The sequence below is a fragment of the Carex rostrata genome, chromosome 13, assembly GCF_964058835.1.
Source record: "Carex rostrata chromosome 13, lpCarRost1.2, whole genome shotgun sequence".
Lineage (NCBI taxonomy): Eukaryota > Viridiplantae > Streptophyta > Magnoliopsida > Poales > Cyperaceae > Carex > Carex rostrata.
In genome coordinates, this window is record NC_135930.1 from 5,970,554 (window position 1) to 5,992,440 (window position 21,887).

General features: G+C 32.4%; 2 protein-coding genes across 2 annotated transcripts; one reads left to right on the forward strand and one right to left on the reverse strand.

The window, feature by feature from the left end:
• Nucleotides 1–7,041: 7,041 nt before the first annotated feature.
• LOC144563883 (uncharacterized protein At4g15970-like) lies at nucleotides 7,042–10,723 on the forward strand. The gene is made up of 5 exons (XM_078313349.1): nucleotides 7,042–7,209; nucleotides 7,450–7,506; nucleotides 8,942–9,144; nucleotides 9,328–9,487; nucleotides 10,197–10,723. The coding sequence occupies exons 1-5, from the start codon at nucleotides 7,042–7,044 to the stop codon at nucleotides 10,677–10,679; spliced, it is 1,071 nt and encodes a 356-aa protein (XP_078169475.1). The 3' UTR covers nucleotides 10,680–10,723.
• A 6,558-nt stretch (nucleotides 10,724–17,281) lies between these two features.
• Nucleotides 17,282–20,223, reverse strand: LOC144564040 (uncharacterized protein At4g15970-like). Its single transcript, XM_078313534.1, has 4 exons — nucleotides 19,941–20,223; nucleotides 18,530–18,738; nucleotides 18,180–18,339; nucleotides 17,282–17,860 (listed from the first exon to the last, which is right to left on the reverse strand). The coding sequence occupies exons 1-4, from the start codon at nucleotides 20,106–20,108 to the stop codon at nucleotides 17,375–17,377; spliced, it is 1,023 nt and encodes a 340-aa protein (XP_078169660.1). The 5' UTR covers nucleotides 20,109–20,223; the 3' UTR covers nucleotides 17,282–17,374.
• Between the last annotated feature and the right edge of the window lie 1,664 nt (nucleotides 20,224–21,887).

Here is a 21,887-nt window from a genome sequence, read left to right on the forward strand (position 1 = left end):
ATATAGAGAGAGAGAGAGAGATGGGCTATGGTGCATTGCAATGCATAGGCCATGGTGTGCATTGGATCATAAATCACCGATTCAAAGTCCAAATGACCGATCCAAACCGTTCATCTTGTTCTCCATATTAATATGTGCTTGGAGATCAAATTTTACATTTTTTGGAATTTTTTTACTATTTATTAAGCCACTTTGAAAATCGCTGATCCAACGGTGGCTTCTGATTTTACTGTTCCAAACAGTCACCGTTGGATCAGCGATTTTCAAAGTGGCTTAATAAATAGTAAAAAAATTCCAAAAAATGTAAAATTTGATCTCCAAGCACATATTAATATAGAGAACAAGATGAACGGTTTGGATCGGTCATTTGGACTTTGAATCGGTGATTTATGGTCCAATGCACACCATGGCCTATGCATTGCAATGCACCATAGCCCATCTCTCTCTATATATATATATATTTATATAATTTAATTCTCATTATAGTAAATTTCTGGTTCCATCCCTGAGTTCAACTAGGCGGATGAATACTGCACATGGATATTCGGATATTTCATGTGTAATACTCTGTCAACTGTAATCTATATATTTAGATTAGGTGCAAATAAATGTACTTTAATTTTCTTGTTCAAATAACAATAGAGATCATATGATATGATACCTTCTCAGCATAACACAGTACCAATTTCTTCATTTCGTTCTATTTCCTTTTGTCAGATGCGACCAACATCTTGGTTCAAAAATTAGCTGCAAATATGTTTATTCCATGGATACAACAACAAATATGAAGACTCAATCCTATATAATAAACCACGGTTTCTTTATTTACATTTTTTTCCCTTACAAAGTACGTTTGACCAATTGTTAAATCATCCTTCATTAGAAAAAACAAACTGCTAGCTGCTGATATGGTTTTCTTACCAGCTGGATATACTTAAGTCTCACTCTATTGTATCCAATTTTACAAAGTACGTTTGACCAATTTTACATTTTTTTCATTAATGAATGAGTTTTCCGCATATTCCTATATATATATATATAGAGTTTGGCTACTCTACTTACATAATAAGCTTATAAAGGTATATGCTTATAAGTCATTTTTTTATTTTTAAAATCCAAAAAGTCGATCTGAACCATTAGATGTGATCTCTATATTGAAATGTGCTTGGAGACCAAATTTTATATTTTTCTGATTTTTTTTACTATTTATTAAGCCACTTTAAAAATTGATGATCCAACAATGGCTTAACAAAACAATAAAATCAGAAGCCACTGTTGGATCAGCGATTTTCAAAGTCACTTAATAAATAGTAAAAAAATTCAGAAAAATGTAAAATTTGGTCTCCAAGCACATTTCAATATAGAGATCGCATCTAATGGTTCATATCGACTTTTTGAATTTTAAAAACGAAAAAATGACTTATAAGCATATACCCTCGTATGCTTATGTAAGTAGAGTAGCCAACCTCTATATATATATAAACATACATATTTTCTAATGAACAATATAACACTATGACATAATTAGTGACTAATATTTTGTTAATATAATATATATTTTGTAACCAACAAACTTATTATTAAAAATACTAGATCTAATTTATGAATAAAAAAAAATATTTGGATGTTATTATTTACTAACATTAATAATTTATTTTTAATTATCTGAATTGTATTCATATTCGTATATGTCCGATATCCAATCCGTATCTATATCCGAGACTATCTGAATTCATATCCGAAAAAATTATAACGGATATGGATACGGCTTGATCACTATCCGATTCGTATCTGACCGCTTACTCTCCTAATATCAGTACAGTATAGTAAAAAAAGAACCAGTCTCTGATCTAATGACAAAGACAATTTTCTCGAGAGGTTGGCTTAACCTTCTATTTTTACTCAGAAAAGCAGAGTGTAGTATAAAAGATGCAAGTTGATCCTTCTTTTAATAATTAAATAGTCTGTTTATTACTGTCATTTGAAGATATTAATTTTAGTGCACTGTGACTATGGATACTAGGGTAATCCAACCAAGAGATTAATTGACTCCAATCCATAAAAGCAAGATGATTGAGAGAGGGTTTAGGGGGAATTTTATATTTGCCTCTCAGAAACCTTAAAATTACATATATCTTCCTCTGAAATTCATAATATTATATTTACTCTAAATTTAAAAAACTCATAAATTTATCCAATTTATATTTTTTTTATATTAAAACTCATTTTAAATTTATAAAGTATTCAATTCACCATTTATTAATAAAATACAAAATATGTAACATATTTAAGAGAAATATTTAATTTTTTTAATTAGTCGGTTGTAAGAACAAATTGTTTATTTCTTACTTATAACATATACACAACATATGTCTAACGGCCTAAATGTCACCACATATGCATTAAAAGTAGAGATATGAACTATTTTTAATTAGCTCGTTATTTTTCATAAGAAACCCACGTTGAAATAAATAACTCTTCTGTTACTTTTTTTTTTTTTTTTCTATTCTTGTTACTCGTTTTAATTCGCATTGGAAAGAACCCACGTTGAAATGTACGTGGATCCAACTTATTGTATCCATTTTCTAATTTACAGGGAAAATCTTTGCGAGTTCCGCCTTCATGGACAAGCACTTGATTGCCACAACTTATAGCTAGGCGCTCGGATAAAAATTCAACCGTTGACTTTGCTAGCTGTAAAAGCGGTTAGATATCGCCGACGAAGTCAACAGTACTGCAGTACTGTTATAAAGTGGAATTTTAAAAATTTAGTGTTGTGTTTTGATTTCTGATTTTTTTTTTATATTATTGATTAAAAATATCGGCATTTTAATAATTAAGCGGATAATGCGAATACTAAATTCATATCTACGTACATTTTAATAAGCATATACAAATACAGATAGTAAATAGATGTTAAAATGTAAAATTAAATCCACTTTAAATTAATACGGATACGGAGTTGATGATTCATGAATATGAATACAAAACGAATATATAATTGTCAGATAATTGAGTTATATAAACTTTAAGATATAAATATTAAATAAAATATTTAACTGTTTGTAAAAGTAAATCACAGGGAAGGTTGGAGTTAATTGATTTAAAAAGACTTAATCAGTTTTTGCTTGCTAAATGGTGAGTTAGGTTTCAAGGTCCTAATATTAGTTGTACATGGAAATCAATAGTTTTGGCTAAGTATGGTCCCACAGGTTTCTCTTCCACATGCTCCCCTTTTTGGAGAGTGATAAGTCCAAATTTCATATACATTTTTTGTAGGATTTGGTCTCTAAAACTATTCCTCTTTATTAGTTTAAAGCCATTTTGTTTAGATATCACACCAAGTTCGAGATACTGCTATATTCTGATGTGTTTTCAGGTATTAGAAGCAAATGAGAACAATTTGGAGCAAGTCCAAACGCAAACTCACTGCCACTTTTTCGCACCATTATTGCGACTCGCAATTCTTATGATTGCGACCCGAAATTTCTTCTCTGGTTCTTATTTTTGGGCTGTTAGAGGCCCAGAAGGGGATATATAGACGGGGGCTCTTGGAGAGAAAGGGGGAGCCGACATTAGACACCTCTCTCAGCTGGGAATCATCTCAAAAAGCTAGGGTTTCGGATTTAAGGCGATTTGGAGAGGAAAAGCTTGAGGGAGAAGAGATTTGAGCTTGGATTTGTATTCTCTACTCTATTTTCCTTTCTTTAGGCTTTGGTAACCATTTATTTATCCCCTTTGTAACTGTTTGTGCCCCTATGAGAGGCTAATCTCCTCTCTAGGGGCGATGACATGTAAAACTCGAAACTAGGTGCACTCTATTTTACTCGATTTGTGATTTTTATTGACTATTAGTGATTTACTCTTTTATGCTTGATTTATGCATGGATTATGTGGTTTAACCTTACTCCTCCTTTACATGGATTTAGGGGTTTATTCAATGACTAAAAATCACTTGTGTTAACCCCCCGATCAAAGGAGTAAAGAATAGGTTATTAGGACGAAGTTCTTAACCGAAAAGTACGATATTAGCTTGCGAAGTACTTAACCGTGAAGTGCATGCTATTATCACTTTAGATAGGACGCCCACGTATGCTTTAGAAACACGAATCGAGTAGATTGAGACCCTAGTGGATAGGAATGCCAAAGCCCCTGGAACTCCCACACTCAATTCAGACCCAAGACGTTTATTATTTGCTCCTTTCAATTTAATTAGACTTACAAACCAACCCAAATTCCGGTAGTCTAGCTTAGTGAATTGGCGAGAACCAGTACTTTACGAGTTGTCCCTGTGGATTCGACACCCGAATTACTACTTGACAAGGTTGTATGCTTGCAACCAAATTAGTTGTATTTGGGTTCATTATTAGCTATAGAAAAATACTATCAGAGAGGCATCTTAAAAGGTGCCCATGTAGTCAATACTGGGCTAGCCAAAACTTTGGGTAATGGTCTTACCATTTTATTTTGGAATGATAGATGGTGTTCCGAAAGTACTTTAGCATGTTTATATCCAAAACTCTTTCTTATTAGTTGCTCAAGACCCTGATTTATTGGTTAGTGAGACATTAGCTCACGATTTTTTAGATATTTCTTTCACATGACAACTCACTGGTGTCACTTTTCATGAGTGGCATACTCTGCTTTCTCATCTCAATATTTGTAGGCTTAATCCCCTTTTAAATGACACTTGAATATGGAGGTATCCCAAATTTTGAATTCACATCTATTTGGTCTTCAAAAATTCCTCTAAAGATCAAAAATTTTCTTTATCTTCTAAAACGAAATAAATTGTTAACTAAAGAAAATCTTACTCACAAAGGTTGGATAGGTAATACATCATGTCATTTTTGTGGTTCTTTTGAATCCACTGATCATCTTTTTGTGCAATGCCCTTTCTCTTTTCAAATATGAAATTGGATTGCTCAACATAATAACTTTATGTTTGAGGGATCTACTATGGATGATAAATGATTTATTAATGCTTCTATTCCTCTTAAAGATAAGCCTTTAGTAGAGCTTGTCCGAGATGCTGTGCTTTGGTGTATGGCTTGAAAGAAATAAGCTATGTTTTCAACAATCTCATATGACTACTTTAAAGGCCCTTGGTTCCAAAATTATTGCTTTAGCTACATTTTGGTGTAAGACTTTAAATAATTGCTCATTGCTTAATTTGTCTTTAATTATGCCTTTGGACACTAATGTCTTGTCTTCTCAGGATCTGATTGTATTAGGCCAACAGGAAACAGTTCAGGAGGGGGATTCAGAGATAGAGGTCGAGCACCCTATGCTGACACAAGAAGATTTAACCGATATGCTTGGGTTAGAGTTTCTAAATGATTAGGAATTGTTTGTTGTCTGATATTGCTAGGAGTTTCTGTTGTTGCCTGCTGATTGGTTTTTATGTTTTTGTTCTATTCTTTGGACATTTATTAACCTAGGGCTATTTCTGTGGACCAGCCTTTTTGGATTTTTATGTTTGTTTTTTCTTGGTACAAACTGTATGCGTTTCCTTCTCCGATTGTTTGGAGATTGGAAGCAAACAATATTATGGTTTCTAATGAAATCGGTGGGTGACTACTTTTTCAAAAAAAAATTATTAAATAAAATATTAATATTAATGAATAATTATAAGAGATATATATAGCTCTAACTTGATGAAGAGATTGATGTTTGAATGATGAGAGGTAATCCACTGATGCAATATATAAATAAGATTAAAAAAAAAAAAAGCAAAAATAGTGTAGTATGGTGGTTAAGAGCTTTTACCATCAACCAAATGGCATGTGTTCGATTCTCAGTGGGTGACGTCAAATATCGAATTCTATTATTTTCTTTCTATTAATAAATTATCTGGATCTGAATTTAGAAATTATCCGAATTCAGATTGGTAATAAAAGTACAAAAATTATCCGAATTCAGATTGGTAATAAAAGTACAAAAATACACATTAGCAACATATGAGCTAACTAGCTAAAAGCTTATTGTCTTGAATTGTCTATATTAACTGAGTAGCTGACTGGTGGGTCTCACTTATGTATCTACTTTTATTTTACAGAGGTGATGTGAGATTTTAACAATGTGATGTTATATCTTGATTTCTGAAAAATAATTATGTTACTGATAAAAATATCGGTATTTTGATTCCTCTCTTGATGTATGTGCAGCTTAATTTTATGCTATCCAACTATTTAATATTCATAAAAAATTTTCATCCGGATTTCGAACCTGCGATTTCTAATACGGAGTGCATTACCTAAGCGCACACAAATATTAAAGAGGAGCACACATATCTCGAAGCAAATCGGATGGTCCTAGAGCCCATCATACCTACTCACAGTCTATTTTGATATATAGCCCCCTTCTATTTTAGAATTAAAACATTTTGTCTTCTTTGCGAGATATTCCCGTTATTGTATTTGTTTACTTTTTTTAATTAAAAAGGTAACTTTTAGTCCACCATATATATACACAAGTAAAATAACTAATTAATAAGAAATACCTAATAATATATTGGAATCGTTTGTACGACCAATTATTCTAAGCTGTTGTTTGAGTCGTGGGAAAATTTCGTGGTTGAGTTTTGATTCACATCCTTCTTTTGTGGAATATTCTTTTGTTATATTTTTATTTACATTCGTTCGGTTCACGAGGGGGAGTTCTCACAATCTTTTAGTAATATAATTAATTTCATACAAAATGTGAAGCATGTATGTTATCATATGTGAATTTGTTGTGTCCTTAATTGTATTGGGAAAGAACTAGGTCAAAGCCTCGTGATAGCTAGTTTTGTATATATATATACAATAATACAAATCTCAATATGATGCTTAATTATTCCTATCATATTGAACACGAAATTCTAATTATTGATAACTTTTAACTAATTTTTCTTATTGTATCCAAAAAGAAAGGTCAACTCGTGTTTTTTTTTTTTTTTTTTTATTCCCTTCTCTTTGATATAAAGCTCACAATTGTGGAACCAATAAACAGTGCTGCTTCTACCAAAGCACATATATTAACATCTCTCTCCAATTAATGATGGATCGTGAGGGAAGGTCATGTCTACGAATGATTGCCTCGTTTCTTTTAGGGGTTGGTACAACACTGGCTTTGATGGTATTTTACCAATCTGCAGATTTGAACAGGGAGAAATATTTGGAAAGAATAAGCTTTGGCAATGGAACTGTGAATGTTCTACCCGAGAAGGTTGGTTTTAAGCTTGCTTTTCTATATATATTATTTTGCAACTCTGTGCGCTGAGCTTACTTTTTGTTTTTCTTGAGGAAAGGAGCTAAATTTTCTTATTATATTTTTTTTTGAGGAAGGTAGTGGATAGAATTTCTTGCGACATCAAGAAATTAAAACATGAAACATGAAATAATCAAATAAATTATCATAACAAAATTGGACAATTTGTGGCTAATATTTTCTTATAACAAAATACAGCTTTGGCAAAACGACAGCTTTGGCAATGGAACTACTGTGAATGTGACATCCCAGGAGGTTTGTTAATCAGTGATATTGTATGTTGAGAATTTCTTTATAGATCTTGCCGATGATGTGGGCAAAACATCTCTATACATCTATTATAAGTTATGGATTAATTACGAATGCAAATTAGGTTTAATTTAAGTTCGGTATTATTTAAAGGAAAAGAGCAGCTTATTAAGATAAATGAGCAATTACCCATGCAAACTACAGGCTCTTTCAAAAGAGCTAATTGTTTCTAGAGTAGGGTTAAAATACCCCATTGTTTTTTGCCCCAACCATGCCCCATCTCTATATCTTTGTTTACAAAGTTCAAATAGTCGATCCGAACCGTTCATCTTGTTCTACATATTAAAATGTACTTAGAGACCAAATTTTATATTTTTTGGAATTTTTTTACTATATTTTTAGATAAGTACAAAATCACTACATCTGGACCATCCAAAAACGGTGATTTTGTACCTATCTAAAAAAATAGTAAAAAAATTTCAAAAAATATAAAATTTGGTCTCTAAGCAAATTTTAATATGTAGAACAAGATGAACGGTTCGGATCGACTATTTGAACTTTTTAAACGAAGATATAGAGATGGGGCATGGTTGGGACAAAAAACAATGGGGCATTTTAACCCTACTCTTGTTTCTATACCCAACTTGTTAGGCTTTCTCAAATTAAAAGGGCTAATTGCTCCTATACTTTATGTCGAAGTTTTCAGTTTAACCATTAAAATATTAGCCCTATTTTTTAGATATATTAAATTTTCTCCTTGTACTTAATATATATGTAATTAAATATTATAATTACGAGGACTTTCAGATTTTCAATTTTGATATTAATTTTATTTCAAATTATTATTTTCAGGTTGAAAATGGATTGAACTATTAAATCGTTTAATTTGAGCTAGATGCTTAAATTGCTTGTAATATTTGTCAAAAATAGGTGAGCCTTAAGGTTTTTGTTTTTTAATATCTCGTACCATGTCTCCATATTATTAATTGAATTAGTTCAATACAGCCATTGCTAGCTACTATTAAAGTTATTTTAACTTGACTTTTTTTTTATCGAATTTTTTGAATTAAAAGGCATCTCCATCATAAAAAAGAGTGAATTGGCAATTTTAATTTTTAATGAAAAATCAATTATAATTTAAATGAATATATTATTAATAATTTGTTTACCTACACCCGATAAAAATCTTGGCTACACTCTAATTCTTTGCATCAAAATTTGCGTTTATCCCCTTTTAAGTGTCACTTCTACAGATATTCGCTTTGTTTTCCCCGTAAGAAATCTTCTGCACCTAATAAGGCAACTCAAATTTAGAGTTTGGATTCGGACCGTTGGATCTGCTTTGGCACGAATATTACTTAAAAATCTCTTCGATTGTCACTACAAGTCACATACAGTTAAACATGTTGTTTACCATATTTAACTGTATTGTGAATTGTAGGATCCATTGAAGGAATTGAAGGAAGTGCTGAGAAAAGCAGCCAATGATGACAACACGGTGATAATGACACAAATAAACGAGGCATTTGCCGCACCGGGCTCCTTACTCGATCTGTTTCTAGAGAGCTTCCATGCCGGAGAGAACATCGAGCATTTTTTGAAACATCTTGTTATAGTTGCAATTGATCAGAATGCATATGACAGGTGAACGCACTCCTCCTATTAAACTTTTTTCATTTGATAGGGTAGTTGTTTCAATTATGGACAGTTTTTTTCTTCCTGCAGAAAGAACAAATACATATATAGAATGGTCAATTTTATGTCAGGCTCGTCTGATCATTAACTGTGATTTACATGAGTTAATTGAAAATAACGGTTCGCAAACAGGTGCAAGTCACTACACCCTCATTGCTACTTTTTGAGAACAGAGGGAGTAGATTACAAGGATTCCAAGACTTACAATACCAAAGACTACATCGACATGATGTGGCTTCGCAACAAGTTCCAGTGCACAGTCCTTGAGCTCGGTTTTAACTTCTTGTTCACGGTATATTTACAGTAATATCCATTAATTATTTTTGGAAAAAAAATTAATATGACGAGCACACATAAATAATTTTCATAGGAGCCATTTCATGTATATCCTCAAAAACGTTGAAATTACGTATTTCCCACCTCTAAATTTCATAATATTATATTTACCCCTCTAAGTTTCAAAAACTTACAAATTTACAAACTTTATTGTCTTTTCTATTAGAACTCATTACAAATTTATAAAGTTTTTATTTTTCCCTTTATTAAAAAATAAAAATATGTAGTATGTGTAAGAAAAATATCTAGTCTCCTGTTCTGAAGACAATTGCTTCATTTCTCTACTTGTGACGCATACACAGTGTCATTTAGACATAGTCTTATATGCACGTCGTAAGTAAGAAAACGTACCATTTATTTCACAATCAGCCAATTTGAAAGCTGAACATTTCTCTTAAATGGGTTACATATATTTTTTATTTTTTTAATAAAGAGTAAAATTAGTACTTCGTAAATTTAAAATGAGTTTTAATTGAAAAGATAACAAACTATATAAATTTATGTGTTTTTTAAATTTAGAGGGAGAAATATGATATTATGAATTTTAGATAAAGAAATATGTAATTTTGAAGTTTTTGAGGGGTATACATGAAATTCCCCCTTGCAAGAGATAGAATCATAGAAATAGTATTGCACCAACCAGTAATTAATTTGGTCCCTGTCAGGATGTGGATATCCTATGGTTGCGAAACCCATTTACATATATCTCCGCGGGGGCCCACTTTGTAATTTCGAGCGATGGGTTTTGGGGCGATCCATACAGTGTGACCAATGCAGCCAATGGTGGTTTCCTTTACGCCAAGTCATGCAACAAAACCATTGAGTTCTACAAGTTCTGGTATGAGGCCCGCAAGAGATTCTGGGGAAACGACCAGGATGTTTTCAATGAAATCAAAGCCGATGTGGTGTCTCGTATGAAGATGCGGTTACAGTTCCTTGACACAGCCTATATTGGTACGTTCTGTCAGCTGAGCCATGATCTGAACAAGCTATGCACTCTCCATGCAAACTGCTGTGTCGGGCTCGACAATAAGTATCATGATCTGAAAATAGGATTTGAGTATTGGAAGAACTTTACTGCCAAATCGGCTGATGAGAGGAGGTTGGGGAATTTCCATTGGAATGTTCCAGTGATGTGTAAACTTTGAGGGAGTTAGAGTTGTGCTAGAAGGCTTAATTTTTCTTTTGTTCTCTATTTATGTGTTTTATTGCTCTTATTATCAATTGGGTTTGTTTTCGTTCTGTTCTCCATTTTTTAAGTAAACATGATTGGTTGAGGGGCATATATAATTGTTTATTTTGTGTAGAAAAAATGTGTACAATTTTTATCACATTTTCCATAAATTGTAATTATATAAAAGTTCTTATTGTTAAGTTGCAGAGTCATGGCCTATTTATGCATGCAGAGATGAAATGGAGTATTAGTTCTTAAGAAGGTAAATTTATAAGTTTTGATTGCTGAACTTTTCTGAAAAAATAATTTAGTTATCAAATATTCATTTGTACCAAATTGTCAGTAAACTTTTATTTGTACCAAACTAGTTCTCTTGTGTATGATCATCAAGATAAATTTTTTGCACGCTGTATTTCAAAAGATTTAACTATTATGCGTTCAACTCAATATTCTTTACTATCATATTATGACAAAACATAAAAATGGATATGCGTGGGGCGTAGGCCGTGGGGTTCATCTCGATTTCTTGAGCGAACTATTTTTTTTTTCTTCTCAATAATGAACATAGGTGAAGAAGAAAGCAAAAATGTAGAGAAGACGTTTTAAGCTATGTTGCATGGACACGGTTACGGATATCGTATCGGATACAATACGAATACAGCGTTATGTTAATTTTTAAAAATTTAGAATACGATATGCATATTAGATATACTATTTATTATTATTATTATTTTATACATACATACATACATACATACATACATACATACATACATACATACATACATATATAAATATATGAGTAAGGCTACCATGTTTTGCAAATTAAAGTGGGTGTTTTAATTTGTGCTCATATCTCTAGTTTCAAAGTTCAAAATGTCGATCCGAACCGTTGAAGTTGATATCCATATTAAATTGTGCTTGGAGACCAAATTTTATATTTTTTTGAAAAAAATTTACTATTTTTTTAGAATTTTTGAAAGTCACTGTTTTTGATGGTCCAGAATTTTCAGAAAAACAGTGATTTTGAAAAATTCTAAAAAAATAGTTAAAAATTTTCAAAAAATATAAAAATCTATTTGGTCTCCAAGTAGATTTTAATATAGATTGAACATCTAACGGTTTGAATTTGTTGTTTGAACATTACATAATAAAATATAGCCCCCGCAACACTTGACTGAAATGCTGCCGGCAGCAATTTAGCCATACTCTATATATATACATAATCATATCTTAATCAAATTTGAACAAAAAATTAAAGACTTAATCTAAATATAAACTAAATACCATAGTTACTTGTTTCTATCACATATGACACTCTAGTGTAGTGGTTAAAGATTTTGATGCTTAAGCAGAGTTCTCATGTTTGATTCATGCAAAAGGCATGTTATTTTTTGTAAGACAAAAAAGAAGAGATTTAAGAAAATAACTTATTATTGTAATCTTATTATTTGCTTTACATGTGTCTCTATTTATAGAAGAAATAAAAAACTAGCTGTTGTACTATTAAGTATAACCACTAACTACTAGTCTATATATTAATTACAGCTAGCCGTTATCATTTTTAACACTGTCCCTCAAGCTAGGAATATATATATCGTACAATTAGGTGCAGATCTTCATTAGTCCAGGAGTAGACAATTGCCCTACCTTGAATTTTGAAAATGAATCTTTGAGTATATATTATTTGGCTCTTGTCCTACCTTGAAAAAGGACTTTGTCCTACCCTGTTGAGCAGTGACGTACAAGAGCCAGTGAGAGCTAATGTTTACCTTGGATTTAGAAATCATTTTTAGATTTTTCTGTTTTGTCTGATTTTCTTTGAATTTCGGTCTATTTTCTGAGTAAGAAGACGACGAGATTGTGGGAAAATATTGAACGGACATGGTACACATGAACCAAAGAACTTGTTATGAAGAGATTATTTGAATCGAGTTTAAATGAGAAAGTAGCAGAAGAAGATGAGCCCGGATTTAGAATAAATGACCGACAAGGCAAATTCCCTTTCTTTATTCTCCGTTGCAGCCAACCCTGGAAGGCTGGAACAGATCAATTCCACTTTTCTCTCTAAAATTCCTTTTTTCATCTCCATTTCTATTCATGGAGGACACCTCCATTTCCTCTTTTTTTCTGATTTGATTTTAATATTTTTCTCATGTTTTTTTTCTTATTTTTTTGTTGCTCTTTTTATTCTTCTATTTTTTTCTATACTTATTCTCTTATTGAAAGGGTATGGTTAATCATGAGATTTATTTTATAAAAAATTTAATGGTGAGCCCGATTAGCTAATGGTCTGATTGACTATTTTCTAACACTAGTATCAGCGAGTATTAGTGTTACATAGTTTACTGGTGCACACAATTCTTGTCCTATCCTTGGGGGTGTACAACGGGTGGGTCGATGATATTTTATTAAAATTTGAATCCAATCCGATTATACCGGATTAAAAAAATTATTTACTTGACCAACCCATAACCCAATCCAACCCATCTATTTTTTTATATACGGGTTATTACAGGTTATGCGGGTTAGACGGGTTAAACGGGTTATAATTTTGATTGAAAATCTATTATATATCTTTTTACTATTTTTATTAAAACTAGGTACAAATAAAAGTGACAAACATAAATAAAATAGAAATAATTTAGCATATAATATCCATAACAAAAAAAAAACATATTCAAAATGTAACATCCTAAAAAAAAGACAGCGACATATAATGAAGCACTATATATTAAAATGTTAAAATCATATGTTCCAATGAACACAATTATTTAAATATTTTAGTAAATAGCAACTTTTGCAAGTTTATTCAAAGATTGATAAAGAAAATTAAGATAACACAAGTCAGTTAAGCATTTTTGCAAACAGCTCATGTGCAACATATAGAATAAATAAATTCCAATGTACATGGCAGCATAAAAAATTGAATATCATACTATCAAACCTTACACATTGTTTTATTAATGAAGATAATGGTAACCTCAATGCAAGAAAGACAAAAAAAAAAAATGTAGAAACGTAGATTTGAGGCCGGGTCCAGGTATAAACGGGTTATTAAGAGCAAACCCATGACCCGACCCAAAGTAACGGGTTTGTCAAAATCCAACCCGTACTCGACCCAGTAACATCTCAACCCGATAAAATACGAGTCGGGTCAAACGGGTCAGACGGGTCGGGTGGGTCGACAGTATTTTTGTACACCCCTACCTATTCTGATGAAAATCCTAGATCTGCCCCTGCGTACAAATCCTAGCTTGCTTGTAATTTTCTCAAAGGGATCCGGATCTAAGCCTTTTGTGAAAATATCCGCAAGTTGATCTTCACTTTTTATGTATGGTGTTTCAATTTTTTTTTTTTGCTTGAATTTTTTCTCTAATAAAGTGGCAATCCACTTCTATATGTTTTGTTCGCTCATGAATTACGGGATTTGAAGCTATATGTCGTGCCGGAATTGTTGTCGCAATACATTTTCATCTGTTCTTGAGTTTTAAATTTCATGTCTAATAAGAGTTGCTTGATCCATGTTATCTCGCTTGCGGTTGATGTCATGGCACGATATTCGGCTTCGGCGCTTGATTGTGCTACAACATTTTGTTTCTTGTTTTTCTATGTGACTAGATTTCTGCCTACAAGTGTGTAAAAACCGGTTGTTAATTTTCTATTGAAACTTCCGGTCCAATCTGTATCAGAATAGCTACATATATCATTAGAATTATTATTTTTCATCCAAATATCTTTACCAAAATTATTTTTTTAAAATCTCATAATTCTATTTACGGCTTTCGTGTTTATTAATCTTATTGTGAATAGTGTTTATTTTTGTTCGATTTTCCATTTATTAAGTAAACATGATTGGTTGAGGGACATGATTGTTTATTTTTTGTAGAAAAAATTGTGTACAATTTTAATTAATCACATTTTCCATAATTTTATACAAAAAATTCCTATTGTTAAGTTGCAATAAGCAAAATATTTTAGTGCGTTGAGAGTCGAGGCCTATTTAAGCATAAATGAAATGGAATATTACCTAAGAAGGGAAATTCTAAGTTTTGATTTCTGAACTTTTCTGAAAGAACCAATTTAGTCATCAAATTTTTATTTGTTTCAGGTTCGTCGGTGTTCTTTTATTTGTACTAATAATATTCTCTTATGTATCATCAGGAAAAAGTGCTCGATCATGATTCTTGTGTTAAAATTTGCACATGTATTTCATAAAATTTAACTATTATGCTGTGTAACTAAATATTCTTTACTTCTTAGTTAGGCCCATATATATTATGCCAGAACATAAAAATGGATATTGTGCGGGGCGTGGGCCGTGGGATTCATCTCGCAATTTCTTGAGTGAACTATTATGTCTTCTCAAAAATGGACATAGGTGAAGAACAGAAGAAGAAAGAAAAATGCAGAGGTACCGTTTTAAGTAATTTGGAGGAATTGAGTGGGTAGAAGCATGGGGAGAGGGTTTCGTCCGATGCCCATCGGACCCAAACTTGTCCGATGGGAAGTCTGCACCGTCAGATCTCAATTTCGAGTAGAGTACATGATTAACGAATTTAATTAAAACTCAGATTTATATCCGTTTTCTCTTCTAATTCGCTATTATCCATTTCTCCTTAATTGAACCCAATCTGTTCCTCTCTCTCTCTCTCACGCTCCCTCCCCACATCCATCCCGCTGCTCTCTCTCTTGAGAGCTTGGTAGGAGCTGGCCCTCTCCCTCTCCCTCTCCCTCTCTCTCCCCCTCCCTCTTAACTTCAATTGCTCTCTCTCTCTCTCTTGAAAGCTTGGTAGGAGCTGCCACTCTCCCTCTCCCTCACGCTCCCTCTCCCTCTTAACTTCAATGAAGAAGCTATAACAATTAGGATAGTCTCAATCTCTCATTCCTAACAGTTCGTATATATCAAACTTTGCACATTGTATATGAAAAAGGATTTAGGTATACAAATATTCATGTCCTATCGTCAATACATCACACACACACCATGAAATTCTCAAAGCTTAAGAAAAGCATCCATCTAGAAATAAAGCCATTGATGTTCGAACCAAAATAAAATAAAAAAAAACTAGCATTATTAAAAATAGATTAAGAGATTAGACTTAACCAAAAAATTGAAAGTGGAGGATATCAAGTTAGAGATCAGGGATTGCGGCTGTCATAGTTGTTCTAGCTTTTTCATCAAAATTAGAGAGATAGATAGAGAGAGGAGAGAGAGAACGCAACCTTGACAGCCGTGTCAAGATTTTCAAAAATAGAGAGCGGAGGGATGAATTGGGGAGGGAGCGTGAGTGAAAGAGCCAGACATTGGGTTCAATTGGAGAAGATGAGAAATATCGGTTTCAAAGAAAAACGGGTACAGATCTGAATTTTATAAAAAATCCGCTAATCATGCTATTTCTACCGAAATAAAGATTGGACCGTGCAGGCTGCCCATCGGACAAAACCCTCTCCCAGAAGCATGGGATTAGCAACTACTAAAAACGTTACAAAACTGTGCAGTGTTTTGTTTTGTCTCTGTTGACAATTCGAGCACTTGCATTTTGATGACTTGAAGAACACAAAAAAGGATAACTCAACTGAATCAAAAGCATAGATTACAGAATATGAATATAACATATTTTCTGTTGTTTTAGTATGCATAGTTACAGTGCACTGAAATTTCTTCCAATGACAGTAAACAGAGCATTCATTAACTTAAAATGAAAGATCAACTTGAAACTTCTGTACTGCACTGTGCTGGGATTCAAGATTCTAGTGTACACTAAACACAAATATAATATAACAAGAAAGAAAAAAGGTATAATTGGTGAAATACTTGCTTTTTTTAGGGCTTTTGATTCAGTTGAGTTATCTTCTTTTGTGTTCTCAAGTCATCAAAATTAAGGAAGTGCTCAAATTGCCATCAGAGACAGAACAAAGCACTGCACTGTTTTGTAACTTTTTTAATAGTTGCTATTCACATGCTTCTATCTCTACATTTTTACTTTCTTCTTCACCTATGTCTATTATTGAGAAGACAAAAATAGTTCACTCGAGAAATTGAGATGAATCCCAACGACCCACGCCCCGCACAGTATCCATTTTATGTTTTGGTATAATATAAGCCTAACTAAGAAGTGAAGAATCTTGAGTTACACAGTATAATAGTTAATTCTTTTGAAATGCCTTGTGCAAAATTAAGATTTTAACACAAGAATCGTGGGCACTATCTACTTTGTCTTGACGATACACGAGAATATTCTTAGTAGAAACAAAAAAAAAATTGAGAACTAATTGATACAAATAAAAGAATACCGACAAACTTGAAACAAATGATAATTTGATGACTACATTCGTTTTTTCAAAAAAGTTCAGAAATCAAAACTTATAATTTTTCCCATCTAACTTAACTATAACAATATTTTGCCCTGAAGGCACTAAAAGTATCTTGCTGACTGCAACTTAACAATAAGAATTTTTACATGGTTACAATGATGGAAAATGTGATTAAAATTGTACACATTTTTTTTCAAAAAAAATAAACAATCATGCCCCTCAACCAATCATGTTAATTTACTTAAGAAATGGAAATCAGAACAAAAACAAACCCAATTGACAATAAGATTAATAAACCTATAAATAGAGAACAAAAATAAATTAAGCTTTCTAGCACACCTCTCAACTCCCTCAACGAATACACTTATCTGGAACCTTCCAATGGAAATTCCCAGAAATCCTTTCATCAGCCGACTGGGAAGTAAAGTTCTTCCAATCCTCAAATGCTACTTTCAGATCCTGATACTTGTTGTCAAGCCCGACACAGCAGTTTGCATGGAGTGTGCAAATCTTGGTTAGATTATTGCTCATCTGACAAAATGTACCAATGTAGGCTGTGTCAAGGAACTGTAACCGCACTTTCATCCGTGACACTGCCTCAGTTTTGATTAATTGGATAACATCCTGCTCATTTTTGCCCGGGTACTTCTCGCGACCCTCATGCCAGAACTTATAGAAATCAATTGTCTTCTTGCATGACTTGGCATAGAGGAAACCGCCATTGGCCAGGTTGGCCACGCCATAAGGATCGCCGTAAAACTCATCGCATGCAATTGCAAAGTGGACCCCCATATAGATATATCTGAATGGGTCCCGGAACCATAGGATATCCACGTCCTGAAAGCAATGGCAGAATTAGAAAATTTAGGTAGGGGGTACAAAAATTTTAATGCATAATGCATGGCCGGCACTTGTGATTTATGAGGGGTCCGAACTATATAAAAATTCAAGAAAAAAAATCAATGAAGCTTCAATATACATGATTAAACACCTCCTGGTCTATACGTAGATCGCTTGAAAGAGGAGAAATTACATGTTGGTGCTATTTTATTTCTATTTTTTTAATATAGTTTTGACCTCTCCCCTGCCAATTAAAAATTATACGTGGAAATGTGCTCTTTTAGTTTTTGCAAAAATGATTATGGACATTAATTACTGTGAAAAGAAAGTTGAAACCGAGCTCGAGGATTGAGAGCTGGAACTTGTGGCGAAGCCACATCATGTCGAGGTAGTCTTTGGACATGAAGGGCTGCGCTTTGCTGTAATCTGTTCCCTCTGTTCTCAATAAGTAGCAATGCGGGTGTAGCGACTTGCACCTGTTTCCAAACCATTCTTTTAACAAATTTGCAACACTACCAAGTTCATTAATACTCATGAGATGAGACCAATGCCTAAAACTAAGCAAAGACAATTACAATTATAATTGACCTAATGGTTATACTTTGTTGAAGATAAAACAAGGTAAAAAACACAGAAAATTATACAAAAGGGGAGCAGGCTATCCACCTGTCGTGCGCATTCTGATCCACTGAGATTATAACAAGATTATTCAACAGATGCTTGATGTCTTCTCCGGCATGGAAGCTCTCTAGAAACAGATCGAGTAGGGATCCCGGTGCGGCAAATCCATTGTTTATTTGTGTCATTATAACTGTGTTGTCATCATTCGCTGCTTTTTTCAGCACTTGCACCAATTCCTTCAATGGATCGTCCACCTACAAGTCACTGTATAGTCAAATATGATAAACAACAATAGAAGAGAATTTTGTTTTTCATTTAGTTTACTGTTATATTTTTATTAAAAATTAAAAAAATGCTAGCACATTCTTTCGTTAAAATTAGAATTCCATTTGTTTTCAAACAATTCAATAAAAAGGTTAAGTTGAAGCAATTTCATCATCTAGCTCATATTAAAACAATTTAATAGTTCCATCCATTTTCAAGTTCAAAATAATAATTTTCATTAAAATGAATATCTAATTTGAAAATCTGAAAGTCCTCCTAAAATTATAATATTTAATGAAACGTGATACTTAAAAATAATAATTTGTAAGGAAGAAGATTTCTATTTAATGGGGAAAATGAGTGTGTGTGTGTGTGTGTGTGTAAAAGTGATACTTAAAAGGAAATCTTTGCAAATTCTGATGCAAATAATACTATTCCCCAATTAATCCCTATATGATCAGCACTATACTAACGATTGAGGAATTGGGGAAAGCGTGTAATCATATTTGACTTTGTCAAATCTACAGAAGGGAAAGAAGAAGCCTTTGCTGAATCATGTAAGGAAACGTGTGTGGGCCATCAAAACGAAGACGAAGAAGAGGAGAATCAGACGAAAGGGACCCGCATCTTCAGCGATAAAGGGAGAAGAAGAGTAAATTTTAGTGAATATTGTGAAAAAAAAATATCAACACAGTTAACAAATTAATCAGTGAACATGTAAATTCATTGATCAAGATGCAATTCAACTTGGTTTTTGTACTGCTTAAATAAAAATGTAAATTCATTGATCAAGCTAAATAAGGAAGTATGCTCTGTAAGAAACATCAATTAAGTAATTAAATCAAATTGAAATTCTTTCTTGAATTCTGTCACCAAACTCCAAATTCTCTGAATTCAGATTAAAATTAATCTTAATTCTATTGTTATATACTATGATATATAACACGACATCTCTTGTTCTTTGTCCTTGCGTACTAGCAAGCAAACAGATTACAAAGAACTAGCAATACTTAGAGCTCTTGTAAAAGGATATCATAATTCGATTTTGTTATAGTAAATTGTTAGACACAAACAGTCTAATTTGTTATAATCAAATTTTTTTCATGTTTCATGTTTTCTTAAAAGTAAGATCAGCGCAGAAATTAAGTTAAAAAAGAATACATATAGAAGAACAAGTTTAAAAATAACCAACCTCATGGGGTATCCCATTCAAAGTTCCATTGCCAAAGCGTAGTTTTTCCAAGAATTTCTCACTGTTAAAATCTGCAGCCTGGTAAATTATCATCAAAGTTAGAGTTGCAGCAACCCCTAAAATAAACGAAGTATAATTCATTCTTAGACACTTCCCCTCAGAATCCATTTATCAATTAAATTAATGAGATGTTTCATGTACTAGGTAGGTAGAGAGCAAATTAAAACTATTTGTTCCTTCAACTCTAAATCTTATATATATAAGGGCTATTGTAAAAAAATGTATAAGACAAAGTAGAATAGTCAAAACAAAGTGTTGATCATTTTTTGCTTTTGAATTTTGATTATAAATAAATATCTCCATATATGTGTGGTTTTGTCATTTAACAATGTTAGCTGACATAAGATCTCCTAAATATATACACAAGTATTAGACATTTTCTTCCTTTTTTTTTTCTTTTTTCCAAACTAAAGAAGATTTGAAAAGGTGCAATCACTAATAAGCTAACGTGGATTCGTGGGCGCCGCCGCACCAGCTGTGCACGCTACTTTTTTTATTATAAATTATTTGAAATAAACTGAATCACAAAGAAATCAACTTGACTTCTAGAAATTATAGTGATGACGATAACGATATATTAACTCTTGATCACTTTTTCTTCATGTTAATGTGAATTATGCCATTGGATCAGACACGTACATTTCTAGTGTTATGAATAAATAACGTTGAACCACGGATTTAGTACAACGGTGCACGTCTCTCTACTAAGAGGCGTAAGTAAGTAAGTTTGACTTCTGTAAAAGACATCTACAAAATGTTAGGTTTATGTTATTTTCTATAAGACAAGAAAAGAGATTAAAAAAATAACTTATTATTCATTCTTATTTTGAGTTTTACATGTATCTCTATTTATAAAAGAAATTTAAAAAAAAGTCGTTGTACTATTAATTACGTACAACTACCAACTACTAACCACTAACCACTCTCCTAACTTATTAATTATAATATATAATACTCCCTAAACTAGCCATTACAATTTAAATATTAAAACTAACTGTTATATATTTTTAACAATCTCCCTCAAGCTAGGAATGTATATATCGTACAATCCTAGCTTGCTTGTAATTTTCTCAAATGGACTCAAATCCAAGCCTTTAGTAAAGATGTCCACGAGTTGATCTTCACTTTTTACGTATGGTATTTCAATTTCTTTTGCTTGAACATTTTCTCTAATAAAGTGACAATCTACTTCTATATGCTTTATGCGCTCATGAAACACAGGATTGAAATCTATGTGTCATGCCGAATTGTTGTCGCAATACATTTTCATCGGAGCTTGAGTTTTAAATCTCATGTTTAATAGAAGTTGTTTGATTTAAGTTAATTCACTTGCGGTTGATGCCATGGTACGATATTCGGCTTCAGCAATTGATCGTGCTACAATATTTTATTTCTTGTTTTTTCATGTGACTAGATTTTCGCCTACAAATATGCAAAAACCGATTGTCGATTTTCTATCGAAGCTTCCGGCCTAATTTGCATCAGAATAGCCACATATATCATTAGAATTATTATTTTTCATTCAAATACCTTTGCCGGGCTTATTTTTTAAAAATCTCAAAATTCTATTTAGGGCTTCTAAATGTGGTGTTCTTGGTGAGTATGTGAATTTACTAATTTGGCTTACGAAAAAAGAAATATCTGAATGTGTAACCGTTAGATATATCAATTTTTCTACAAGTCTTTGAAATTAGTTTATGTCTTTTAAAGGTTCACCATCTTCACTATTTAATTTGCACTTGTTGTCAATTGGGATAGAGCGGTTTAATTACATCCTAACTTACTGGTTTCTTTTAACAAATCAAGTGTATATTTTATTTGAGAAATAAAAAAGTCATTTTATCCGAAGTGGCTACCTCTATTCCTAAAAAATATTTAAGATATCAT